Below are 13,145 nucleotides of genomic sequence, written 5' to 3'. Positions count from 1 at the left end.
TCGTTGCGCAGGCGACTTTTCGGAGCTGAATCTCAGCGAGATCGCGTGGCGGCTAAAGAGATCGACGAAGCTGATCTCGATGGTGGGCATGTTGAACGACATGATGGGTTGTGTGCTGGTGAACAGAACGATAGGATTCGCCACAGAAGCGGAACTGGAGGCGGTTGCCAGCCGCTTAACCGACACCAACGAGTTCTTGGCCGGCGTGATTTTCCTCAGCGACTCCTCGCCACGCTCCAAAAGATCCTCGGATCACCTCCTGGAGTTACCTGATAATATCACTTACAAGATCCGCATGGACGTGGACTACGTGCCGTCCACCACGCGACTAAAGAATCAATTTTGGATGCCCGGTCCAGAGAGCAGTTTCATCGAACACCTCAGGTACCTCCGTGGTTTCGTGCAACTTCAAGACTCCGTCGATCGTGCGATCATCAAGGTGAAGGCTCGTCAATATCTCAACTGGAGGACGATTACGCAACAGATGCCGTATCCTTGCTGGAAATACACACCGTGAGTAAACGAAGAAATCATTCTCAGCGGACGTCAGGTCCTCAGAATGCACAGCGGCGAGGACAGTAGCTGCTCGAAGTCTCGAGTGCTGCTCGCGGCTGAGTTTCTTGATGAAAATGAAAGATTCCGTTGGAACTTTGCAGCTTCCAAACGACGCTCTACGAGTCCCAAGGGTTGCAGGTGTGCTTCTTCTTCGCGTTAATGATATGCATTGGAGCAGCCGTCCGTCATATCGTTTGGGAGACGGAGTCGCAAAATGCTATGGTGCGATTATCATTGATGCGTAGGAAAGTAGAAACGAGTATGTTGAAATTCGTCCGTTAGTTTCTCACGGAGAAACGCCGCTCTTGTCCTCAGGTGATGAGCGTGATGGGGTTGAAGCCATGGCGAAACACCCTGGCTTGGTTCATCACGTCTTTCGTCGAGCTGTCGATCGTCATGCTGTCGATCGCCACGATTTTGCTGGCCGGCAGGATCCTGCCGCGATCGAATCCTTTGCTGATTCTCATCCTACTTTTCGACTATATCTTCTCCATAGTGACCTTCTGGTGAGTGAAGCACGATTTCTCCGCAACTTCTCGAACACGTGGCTGCGCACGCGCGATCGCGCCTCCTCCGTTCCGGGTTCGACCGTCGCTAATCTTCGCTCACTTAAATTTCAGCTACATGATCTCGACGATGTTCAGCTCCGCCAGCCTCGCCGCGGTTACCACGATCGTCATGTTCCTGTTAACGTACATGCCGTACGTCATTGTTATCGCGATGGAGGCCGTGTTCGGACTCGGATACAAACTTTTAATCGTGAGTTGAGCCCCGCCAGCTTAGTCTCCGTTTACTCCTCGGTGAGCGTGCAAAGTGCACGTGATCGATGATGGCTCGACGATGAAGCGACGCTCTCGGGCGTTTTCAGTGCCTGAGCATGTCCACCAGCTTCTGCTACGGCTGCTTGTACGTCGTGCGAAAGGAGGTTCAGGGCACCGGCCTCTCCTGGGAACACATCTGGGAAGAGTCGAGTCCTGGTGATCCGATGTCCTTGGGACTGGTGCTGCTGACCATCGCGTTCGACGGGTGCCTGTACGCTGTGATCGGCTACCTCATCAGCAGATACACCAATTCAGGTAGAGATCCGAGACGGCGACTCGCGCGCGTACTCTCTTAGAGCTCGCTCCGGAAGTGAACAGTCTGACATTTCGGCTGGTGGAGGTGTCAAGAGTAGAAACTAGGCGATACTGACGCACTGACTACTTTTCCCAGTTCAGTGTTTTTTTTTCTCTTTTATTTTTTCTTCTCGTGCGTGATATCGAACTTGCAAATGTGTCGCTGACATCATGTTGAATCATCTTGATTAACGAGACAATTTTTCACAGATTTCGCTCGATCTTTCCGGTGTAGGTGAAACTCCCTCAGAATAGCGTATCTGTCGTCTCTCTCTGTGCGTGTGTATCTCAATCCCCCATGTCTTCGTGACACAATGTTGTCTCTCGTCGATAACAATTACTAAAATTCGTACAGAGTCACGCGGTGGGATGGACGGGCTTTTCAGCCCGTCGGAGACTCCGCGAGATTCGCTCAATAATCATTCGCGCTTGAGATGCAAAAGCGATTCCGCCGCGGCATATTTCGAGAAAATCGATCCGACTCCGAGTGAAGCCCGAAGAAGCCGTTCCCCTCGCGTGGCTCTCTTTCACAGAAAAAATAACGACACCACCACGCGTACCAGCGACGGTACGCGGCACGTCACATTCTCGCGAACCCCGCACACACGTACACACACTCTCACACCCCTCCCGTATAATCACGAGATGCACCTGTGAGGAAAAAGAAAAAAAAAAAGTCCAGCGGGCGGACCCGACGAAAGCGCGTCGCTTAAGAGAATCGACGCGAAGGGACGCGACTCGGTGAGTTATCTGCGAAACGAACGGAGCATTACCGATAATTTTCCAGGCAGGTGCTTTCACGGTTTGAGGTGCCGTAGCTTGTGGTGGTCCAACACACGTTCTCTCTATGGCAGGCCGAGCTACCTCGCCTTCGTCAACAACCTCTATTTCACTAACGACGTTCTCCATCCTTCAGCCGCTTACCAAGGTATCGCAGCACTCTCCTCCGCCTCGCGTCTCGTAAGGTGCGCGCGCGCGCGCGCGCGCACCAAAGTTTTCGGCTTGCTTTTCCCGACGTGTCTCTGGCTGGCACATGAGGCGAGAGTAAGAGAGAACTCTCGTGACAGACAGACGGCAGGGTAAACCCGGTTAGAAACTTTGCTCCCTGCGCAACGAGGTCGCGGGGGAAATTATCGTCAAAAATTTCCATAGCCGCGCGCGCGCGCGCTACGACGCCGTACTTCGGCGGAACTTCGGCATTCCTAGGACGAATTTTTCATCGATTCCCGTATCCCGGCGAGATCTCGCGCCGTTCTCTCGATCTCATCGCGCGGTCGCGAGAAAACTCGTGGATAATTTTTCAGTGGGCGAGACTCGTTTTCGCGTTGTTAATTAATCTCTCGTGCAATCCCAACCTCGTAGCGTCACGTTTTGTTCTCTCAATTCTCGCCGTAAGCGCATCATCGAGCATCATGCATTTTCATATTGCGTTGTATCACGGAGCGCTTATTTTCATGTCCAATTTGACGGTGGGACTTTGGCATGTGAATGTGATATGTGTGTGTGTGTGTGTGAGCTTTCTGCGTGCTCTGCATATTTTCCCATTTTCCCTCAATTCCCCTCAATTATTTCAGAATTTTTCGATAGGACTGCCTGGCGAGAGTATTTTGCGAGAGTATCGAGCGCAGTCATCCGAGAATATCCTGTCCCAATTATTTTTTGTTGTCGATGTAGCGCAAATTTCGTACGATTTCTCTGCACTGCATGCATCGCACGGATCGCATGAAAGGCAGCTTGAGTTATGAAGGAGAGAGTGGCTTGCTTCCCCCTCGGCAAGTGACTCGTCTCGATGCGTCGGCGTCGGCATTACGTTCAGCCCAGGCTGAGATATTTGTCTATGTCGGTATGAAATTGCCTCCCCTTAGAAAACAATTTTTAACTCGCTTCCTTGAAAGTGTAGCCGTAAAATTGACAGGGTGCTTGCTTTCGATTATGCAAGCGACGTAAGAACGCTTGATACGATGTAAGAACGAGCTGTCGTTTGTTGCCGCACCCAGACGACGAGAGCGATATCAGCAGTTTGACCGTCACCGAGAAGCAGATCGGCGTGAAGTTCGAGGGCGTCAAGAAAGTTTATCGCACCGAGCAGGGTGACGTGGTCGCGGTGGACGACTTCACTTTGAAGCTCTGCGAGGGCGAAGTGACAAGTTTACTCGGCAGAAACGGCGCGGGAAAGACCACTATTATGTACGTCAAGTTTTGCAAAGCTCTCAAGTTTATTTAGGACATATTTCGGACACCCAAGAGTGATCAAGTAGTACTTGGAGGATTATCAGTTGGCTCTATCAGTTTCCGCTTGAGCTCCCCCTGGTGCATGAACCGGTAAATCTTAAGCTTTACCCAACTTATCGCGTAAAAAATAAACCTTATCTCTGCGGACAAGTTCAGGTATATTTTATACTTTGATCGCTTATGGTTATGCCTCTAATAATTCATCGGGTAACGTTACGCTCGCGTGGAATCTATTCCAGCTGTATGTGTGTACGTTACAGTTTTTTTCGTTACAGCAAGATGCTCACGGGGATGGTGGCACCGAGCGACGGTGAAATTTGCCTAAACGGCGAGGAGGGTTGTAAGCCCGACATAGGGGTGTGTCCTCAAGACAACGTGCTCATCGGCTCGCTGACGCCGAGGGAGCACATGATCTTCTACTGGAAGCTTAAGAGGCCTGCCGATGACGCCGACATGCTGAAGAACGTTAACGAGTAAGATCCGCTCCGATCCGAAGCGAAAAGTAACGCGCGAGACATAAAGAGGATAACGACGTGTAAAAAGAAACAACAGGTTTTGCTCTCTCGATCTTCCCGACGATCTACCGGACACGCGCGACCTCAAGTACTCGATTCTCTCATCCCTTCGCTCTTTAAGGATCAATCTCTCTCTCGTAGCCTCGTAGTTTCTTCCCTATCGGAATCGGGCTTTTTCACCATCGAGTCCGTTCGTTCTTTCTCGCAGCATGCTGGCATCCTTGGAGCTCGGGCGTCAAGAACTCGAGCCGGTGTCACGCTTGTCGGGCGGCACACGGCGTCGACTCTGCGTCGCTCTGGCTTTCCTCGGCTCACCACGACTGGTCATCTTGGACGAGCCCGGCGCCGGTGTGGATCCTGCGGCGAGGCGGAGGATTTGGCGGTTGATCGACCAACACAGAATCGGCAGGACCGTGATCCTGTCGACTCATCACTTGGACGAGGCGGACATGCTGAGCGACACCGTCGTGGTGATGCACAAGGGCAAGATCCTGTGCACCGGCTCGCCGTTGTCGCTGAAGATGACTCACGGCCGGGGCTACCGAATGAACGTCTCGTTCCCGGCCGATCAGCGCGAAGGCATCGGCAACGATAAGGCGCGCCTGAAGGCCCTGCGCGCCGTCGTCGAAGAGATCGTACCGAACTCCACGACGAACGAGCTCTCCGAGTCCGAATTCGTCGTCGCGCTGCCTTTCCAGGGGAAAAACGGCATGAACAATGAGTGAGTAAAGCTTCGAGGCTCATCTCGCGAGATCGGTTTACTTTGAAGCGGAGCTCCGAGTGAATTGCTGACGGGCTGATTTAACCGCGCCGCGCGCTTCGCCAGCTGCGCGTCTTTTTCGCGCGTCGGCTTGGAAAACTCGCGCTCCTCCGCGCTACCTCCCTCGCGTCGTAACACGTCTCTCTCGCGTGACGAGATACCGGGAGGAAATACGAGAGACACGATCCACTTAGCCTCGCGGTAATTCGCGCTAACGCGCACCGTCTCTGCTGCTTGCAATTCATTTCGCCCCCGCAAATATTTGAGGCTTCGAGCCCCGCGCCATAATCGTACTGGCGCGTGCTCTCGAGGTGAAATCGGTTAAACAGCGGCATCTGGCGTCTTTGGCTAAAGTCAAGGCATGTTGCAGCATCGCGCAAACGGCGAAGGCGCTGGAGGACAGCCGTAAGCTGCTGGGATTCTCGCACTTCTCGCTCGAGTGCGACACTCTCGAGAGAGTCTTCTTGGATCTGTGCGCGCGAGCAGACAGCGGATCGAGCTCTATGAAAGCGAGTCAAGACAGCGTCGTCACTCTGGAGAGCAGTCACTCAGTCGGTGAGAGGGCAGACGCGACGATAAATCTTGCTTCCCGTTAATTAAAAAAGTCGCTCCCGGGCTCGACTCGTGGATTTCAATCAGTCCGCCGTGGCCAGGTCGCGCGACGGCGCGACTGATCCTTCCGAAAGTAAACGCGCCGATTGAGAATCCCGATCGAGACGACCGACGCTTTTCACTCTGCGCAGACATCTCCACGCCGGACGACGACGTCGATCTGATCACGTCGGAGATGTTGTCCAAGCCCTCGCCGCTCCGGCAAATGAGAGCCATCATCAAGAAGAGACTGTGGCATTTCGCGAGGGACTGGAGGGCGCCGTTGGCCGCGCTTATTCTGCCGACCATGTTCGTCGCGGTCGCCATGGGGTTCTCGCTGATACGACCGCCGTCCGAGGACGAGCCAGCTCTGCTTCTGACTCCCAAGCTTTACAACACTCACCCGACCTACTTTTACAGGTAGGTAGGTAGGTAGGTAGGTAGGTAGGTAGGTAGGAGAAACGAAGACTTAATAAAACGACAGAGAACGACGCGGTCGAAACATGGCAGCCATGAGAGGGAATCGCGGGTCACCGTCAGCGCGGTCACCCGCGAACCGTCGAATCTTTCTCTTCTCTTCGCCCGAACTCCCTTTCCAGTGTTTTCTAATATAGCGCTTCTGTCTTCTTTCTGCCCGACCGCAGCATCGACGGGAGCAACGATCCGTTCCTGCAGCACGTGTCTCTGCAGTTGCACGATCGCTTCGGGGACGATTACGCTGGCGCCTGGCAAACTTTACCCAACGTAAGGAACGAAATTTAGCGCGATATGAAATTTACCGACAAGAAACGAATTCTCGCACGTTAAACGACTCTCCGCAGGACACCGGGACCTGCGAATGCGTAGACGGCCAGCAAAGCTGCCGCGGGGTCTCCAAAGCCGTCGAAGGTCTCCTTCAAACTCTACCTGGCCGACCTACTTTGGACTGGGTCGTCTCGACACATCAGGAATACATAGAGAAACGGTAAATGCCGGCTTTTCCATGTCGCTCGAATGAAACATCGACGACACCGTCCGATTCATTTGGCAAATAATTGCCCGCAGATACGGCGGCTGGTCTCTGTCGCACCACAAGGAGGATCCTCTCTTCGTCGTTTGGTATAATAACAAAGGCCATCACTCGATGCCGGCGTACTTGAACGCCCTGAACGAGGCAATCTTCCGGGCATCCGGGGTGCCCGGCCACTTAACCACCCTCAATCATCCCTTGAAGCTGTCGAGCGATCAGCTGAATCGAACGACTCTGTGAGCGTTGAGCTTAGTTTCGTTCTCGAGACGTAAATACGTAACGACGGAAAAACATCTCCGAAATAGAATATGCACTTGCTCGTCGGTTCTCGCGACTGTGTGCGCGCGCGCGCGCGCGCGTGTGTCTAGATGTACATTCAAGAATTAATTAATTATAGAATTTCGCGTAAAGGGATGCGGGCGCGGATTCGTTCAAACGGATAAGCAAAGGTGTTTGCGCGCGTACAGTCTGAAGCTTCCGAAGCGAAAGAGTCGGGGCGCGAGCGAGGCAGCTCGCACGCGCGCGCGAGTGCAGATGTTTCGTTTACTTTTAATTAACGTACCACATCATCTGGTATTCATGCCGACGGCGTGGCGCCGGTTTCAACGTTTCACCGTGGTGATCCCCGGTCGCCGTCCGTATCGTTATATATATCGCTGATGATGATACCGCTTTTATTTGCCTTTCCTGATTAATGTTAAGTGCCGCGCGCTCGTGTATTACGGATTGGGCGAAAAAGACGCGTGGACGCGTATTTCTCTCCTAGCGATTGCAGTCGACTCGAATATCGTTGCGCGGATGTTAACAATTTTATCCAGCCGCATTTGCTCTCGAGTGAGCGTTTCGTCTGTGCGTTCAGATTGCAGCACGTATCGGATGTCGGCGTGGCGCTGGTGCTCTTGATAGCGTTCAGTCTGGTCGGGGCTCAGGGAACGAAGGAGTTGGTCAGAGAACGATTATCGGAGGAAAAGAGGATACTCTATCTGGCCGGGGTTCACCCCATCACGTATTGGACGACGGTTTTAATTTGGGATTTCATAGTGAGTTATTCCAATCGCGAGAGACGGGATCTGTAAAAATGCTTTCAATCTGCTGGGAACAAGTGACCATCTAGTCCAGTCTTCTAGTTATCTCTTCGTATTCCTTCCGTATTGTTCTTCAACGATAAATAATATCTCTTTTGCGTTGACGATGCATCAATATTTTGTCTCAGGTGTATGGCTGCGCCATTTGCCTGGCGGTCGTCGTGTTCGAGATCTTCGGCCTGTCAACGTACGTGGCGAAGGATAATCTTGTCGGTGTCTGCTTGTTGCTAATTTTATTCGGGCAAGTGACGTCGCATTCAATCTCACCCTCGTTCGTTTGAATCTTGACGCGGGACGAATATCCGACGAAAGGTTCGTCAATTTTCTTCCAGGTGGGCGGCGATACCGTTCTCGCATCTCGCCGAGAAGGCGTTCGACGACTCGAGCCTGTCCAACATGGTGCTCTTCTGCGTGAACACCTTCATAGGTGTGGCTTGCTTGGCTACCATCCTCGTGCTCGATATCGTCGGCAAGACCAAAACCGCCGAAGACGCGAGGAACATTCTGCATTACATCCTGATGATCTTCCCGCAGTACGCCCTCGGCGACGCGTTGGTCGAGATAGCGAGAAACGACATCACCGCCGAGCTGCTGCAGAGGTTCCATATGGACACGTATCAGTCGCCGCTCGGCTGGAGCCTGCTCGGTGTCCACTACGTCTTCCTGCTCGTGATCGGTGGAATCCTGTTCGTGCTGAATCTGGTGATCGAGTGTCGGGTCTTTCCGGACGTGAGGAAACAGAAGGTCAGTTACGAGGTCGTTCACGAAGACGAAGACGTTGCCAGGGAGAGACTGAGGGTCGAGGCCGGCATGGTCGACGACACCCTGAAGACCCTGAAGCTGCGGAAGGAATATAGGAGCGTGTACGGGAAGAACGTCGCGGTGCAAAATTTAAGTTTCGGCGTGCAGGCAGGAAAGTGTTTCGGTCTCCTGGGGGTGAACGGCGCGGGAAAGAGCACGACCTTCAAAATGCTGACGACGGAGATCATTCCTACGGCCGGCAAGATAGTCCTGCGAGGAAGAGAGATTGGCGACAGGCCCCTGTGCAACGGCGAGGTCGGCTATTGCTCTCAGAGCGACGCTCTGGACGGGTTCCTCACTCCTTATCAATGTTTGACGATCCACGCCGAAGTTTGCGGTTTCTGTAACGTTTCCAAGGTGGGTGCAAATAGATTGGCGGAGAATAATAACGCCGAATGAGAGCGTGCTGCTGGTCGTGAGATCGATAGATTCTTAATGCGACTGTATTATCGTTAGCTCGCGACGTTCGCCGATTTAACGCGTACGTCCTCGAAGTCTCCCGCAGGTCGCCTCCTCCTCTCCGCAGTGTCGCTGCTAGTCCTGCGGCGGCAAGAGAAGGTCGCCGCCTTTTAGTGAGCGAGAGCCAAGCTCTCGCGAATACAACGTGGAATTGGAAAAATCCGAGGATTTCGTTTCTAATTTCAGGCCGTCGAGTCGACGCTGAAGAGGTTCGATCTGCTCAAGTATGCTCATCGGAGGGTCGACGGTCTCAGCGGCGGCAACAGAAGGAAGCTGTGCGCCGCTATCAGTGTCATGGCACCTGTGGCAGTGGTACTCATGGACGAGCCTACCAGGTGCTTTTCTCTCGACATTTCTGCGAACTTCTACGAACGCACGCAGGGACGTGAACTTTCGCGAAGCGAAAGCTGATTCAGGATTCGGCGGTCGTTTTGTCGCGTTCCGAACTTATGGTCGCGCGATCGCGTTATTCGATAGCGCATTGATAAAACAACTCGATCGTTCTCTTCCAGCGGAATGGACCCCGCCACGAAGAGTCTCGTGGCACGGGCGGTGCGGCAAGTGACGAGGAACCAGGGGTGCGTCATACTGACTTCGCACAGCGTCGCCGAATGCGAGGACCTGTGCAACCAAGTTGGGATCCTCGCCCGGGCCGGCCTCAGGTGTATCGGAACGCCGCAGCATTTGAAGCACAAGTGAGAGATCACATCGAACCCATCCCATCATTTCGTCTCTCGAGCGGCGCGTGTCTCTTTTAACCCTCGCAGCAGGATATTTCCCAGCAGGCACATAAACCGTGCTCGCGGAGCTGGCTCTGATTTCCCACCTTTGTCCCACCTTTGTCCGCCCTGGATAGACTCGGGAGCTTACAGATACTTACACATTGCCCGCGGCTTAACGAATTCCTCAATCAAACGCTCTTGTCTTTATACCGCTTCATCCGGTGGAATAATTTTCTTTATGGCAGAGGTGGAAGCGGAGCGATACACATAGCGAAAACGCGGAGCGTCGCGGAAAGAAGTGATGGCCGGAGTCCATTAGAGAGCGCTCCGCTGCGCGAAGAACCGCCCGATTTAAACCGGCAAATATTTTTCTCTCTTCCTCTGCTTCACCCTTTTTCTCTCTGTCTCTCTCTCTTCTTCCCAAAGAAAATTTCGCAGTCGTCATAACGCACTTTAATTTGAAACCGCTGGGCACTTTAATTAAATCTAAGTTCTTTTGACGGTAACTCTTGCGGTTAAGAGGCTCGGGGCTCTCTCTCTCTCTCTCTCTCTCTCTCTCTCTCTCTCTCTCTCTCTCTCTCTCTCTCTTTCTTTCTCTCTTGCCCTTTCTTTATATTTCTCTCGGTAGATTGGTTCACAAAAGGGGATGATAGCGCTATCGTCAAAAATTAGTCCCGCCGCACAATGGGCATGAAATCGGTGATGCGACGAGGTCGGCTCCGTCGGGCACTTTTGCCGATGGAAATCGATTATGCGCATTCGTAGAGAGAGAGAGAGAGAGAAAGAGAGAGAGAGAGAGAGAGAGAGAGAGAGAGAGAGAGAGAGAGAGAGAGAGAGAGAGAGAGAGAGAGAGAGAGAGAGAGAGAGAGAGCGAGAGAGAGAGAGAGAGAGAGAGAGAGAGATCCGTCCAGCTTCCAAACGCACGCGCGGCCTGGTCTGGACGGAATAACGCACAGGGCGCCATAAATATTTAACTGCTACATCCCGAAGTGTCTCGGAAAGTATATCCCTCTTCCACCCTCGACCTCGGCTGCCCCTTCGCGGTGTCGTCTCGCCATCGGGGGTAGAATTTACGATTTGGTCTTGGCCGTGTTAGCGGCCCATTCTACAATCCGCCCGTGTGTCGGCGACGAGTACGGGTCGAATGATAAAGAATGGCGAATGCACTTTGTTACACCGGCTACCGAGAGCATGGTAAAAGCTCATTTACCGCGTCCTTTGTCCGCGGACGAGCTTGAAATATTGATATCGCGATATCTCTCAATCTCTGATGCGCTTGACGAGAAGGCGAGCAAATCGACGGCTCAAGCGCATCGAACGGGTCGAGGGACTTTCTGTCTCCCATTTCCTTCGTGCTTCTCATCACGAGTCCCTCTCCCCCTCGGAGCTATCTTACGTCGTCGCGATTATCACGCAACGTCAGAGTCAAACGTCGTGCATCGTCGCGACGTGTTGTACCGCGCGAGCTCGCAAGTCGGAAATTCGCAAGTCTCGTTTGACTTTCAGATTCGGCGAAGGATACGTCGCCTTCCTGCGATTCAGCCAGCCCGTTACCGCCGCGGAGCTTAGGCGAGCCATCCTGAAATATCTGCCACAGGCGATGATCTCCTCGAGGCAGGCTACGGCTGCTCGACTTTTGCTGCCACGGAGCCAGGACATGGCGCTCAGCGCGAGCTTCAACATGCTGAAGCTCTTGGCCGAGGAGCTTAAGGCCACCGACTACACGCTCACACAGAGCTCGCTCGACCAGGTCAGTGAATTCAATTCAGCGATCGACGTCTCGCGGAGATTCTCATTTTCCAATTTTAGTTTCCGACCGTCCCGTCCTATGCCGCGCGCCCCTCCGTGAAACTTCGCTACGTATTATCCTGAGGACGTCCCCCCCCCCACCCCCCACGTGGAACCGTGTCGTCGATTATCTGGCCAGTTATCGCGAACCGATATACACCGAATATCGCGGAACTCAGTGCGTGTCATTTCCCGCCCACCGACGAGGTCGAAAGAGAAACGAGTGAATTCTCCACATTTCCTCTCGCTGCCTCGCTTAATCGCGGTCGGAATTAACGGCGGTGCTGATTTTCGCGACGGGGCGATATTTGGCGAAGGATCGATCGATTGTGCGTGCTCGGGTGGCGCGCGCGCGATATTCCAAGGCCCTTGTCTTCCGCAGATGATGCACCGCCTATACGCCGGTACACGGCGCCTGCCCTTGTCGCCGACGAAGACGATCCGCGCGCGCGTTTTCGTCCCTCCTTCCGAACCGAGCCTGACGGATATTAATGGGTCCGCCCCATCTCGTAGCTCACTTACATAGCAGCTCCGATGCTTTACAAGCTGCCGAGCGGGGCCGGCGACTCAGCCCCGCGCTCACCGGCTGCCTCTCTAAGCTCGCCTAAATGCTTTCCGAGTAGCTGGAACGCGCGCGCGACCCTTTCCGACCGCCCCAATCCCCCTCCCCCGCGCCCTTTTCCTCGCGGAAAACTGCTGTTAATTAACCGCTTACTTCCTCTTCCTCTCTTCCTTTTCCTCTTTCTCTCCCTCTCTCCCTTTCTCTTGAAGCAATTCACCGTTCGGGTAATGAAGCTCGAATCTATTCGGAACTGCCGAGTGTAAATCTTACGCATATGATACGCGCTCCCCCCCCCCCTCCTTGCTGTGAGCGCTCCTCTCTCGCGCCGCGAGGGTGATTGTCTTTCAGGTCGCTCGATGAGAGCGCATTACGCGCATTGTCGGCAAATGCATATTGTCGGCAAATGCAAGTCAGCAGCGCGCGAGTCGGAGCGCGAAGCCAAAGCCTCCCGCCGAGAGAACCGCGCGCGTTTAACGAAATTACGCGCCATGAATGCAGGCAATTAAAACTGCACGTCGATAACTACGCGTTAACGTAGCGCAACTCACGGCACGCTCGATGTGCCTCGTCTTCGTTTTCATCCTTTTGCAGTCAATCAGTATCTCCCAGTCGGTTTCTTCATCGCCCCGGTCGCCGCGGACGCGCTCTTCTCCGCTTTTGTTAATAGCTTACGTCGCTTTGTCCGCGACATCGTCAGCGTCAAGCTGCGGGGAAAAGTCGCGTGTGCTGCGGGAACTCGCTGGTACGCGCGATCCTGCACCGGGAGTAAACAAACATTTCGAGAAACAACGCTCGAGTGTCGCGCAATGAATCGCCGTCCCCGCTGCCGTTTAAGCGGAACGTTTCGCTGCGGTCCGCCGCGAGAGAACGCGACGACGCGCCGGAAGAAGATGCACACGCGTGCGGTCGTCGCCGTTGTCGCCGTTGGGCGAAATTTGCATCTCGCGCTCG

The 13,145-nt window shown here is 53.8% G+C and overlaps 1 protein-coding gene across 2 annotated transcripts in view; it reads left to right on the top strand.

Moving 5' to 3' along the window:
- The window catches only part of ldd (lipid droplet defective), a 38,453-nt gene that overhangs the window by 19,743 nt on the left and 5,565 nt on the right, over nt 1-13,145 (top strand). Inside the window, exons 30-49 of one of the 2 annotated variants that reach the window (XM_019841614.2) lie at nt 12-513; nt 657-777; nt 871-1,061; nt 1,176-1,314; nt 1,424-1,631; nt 2,458-2,598; nt 3,668-3,857; nt 4,178-4,375; nt 4,626-5,138; nt 5,548-5,732; nt 5,921-6,188; nt 6,413-6,512; nt 6,590-6,732; nt 6,813-7,013; nt 7,637-7,817; nt 7,991-8,103; nt 8,195-9,020; nt 9,309-9,457; nt 9,635-9,817; nt 11,351-11,594. In XM_019841614.2, coding sequence (XP_019697173.1) covers nt 12-513; nt 657-777; nt 871-1,061; nt 1,176-1,314; nt 1,424-1,631; nt 2,458-2,598; nt 3,668-3,857; nt 4,178-4,375; nt 4,626-5,138; nt 5,548-5,732; nt 5,921-6,188; nt 6,413-6,512; nt 6,590-6,732; nt 6,813-7,013; nt 7,637-7,817; nt 7,991-8,103; nt 8,195-9,020; nt 9,309-9,457; nt 9,635-9,817; nt 11,351-11,594 — 4,796 coding nt within the window. The remainder of the gene's footprint in view (nt 1-11; nt 514-656; nt 778-870; nt 1,062-1,175; nt 1,315-1,423; nt 1,632-2,457; nt 2,599-3,667; nt 3,858-4,177; nt 4,376-4,625; nt 5,139-5,547; nt 5,733-5,920; nt 6,189-6,412; nt 6,513-6,589; nt 6,733-6,812; nt 7,014-7,636; nt 7,818-7,990; nt 8,104-8,194; nt 9,021-9,308; nt 9,458-9,634; nt 9,818-11,350; nt 11,595-13,145) is intronic. The other variant, XM_025303246.1, reaches the window with a different exon arrangement.

The sequence above is a fragment of the Harpegnathos saltator genome, unplaced genomic scaffold (genome assembly GCF_003227715.2).
Source record: "Harpegnathos saltator strain DR-91 unplaced genomic scaffold, Hsal_v8.6 scaffold539, whole genome shotgun sequence".
NCBI lineage: Eukaryota > Metazoa > Arthropoda > Insecta > Hymenoptera > Formicidae > Harpegnathos > Harpegnathos saltator.
The sequence above is the reverse complement of the archived record's forward strand: the minus strand, read 5'-3'. Positions and strand labels throughout refer to the sequence as shown.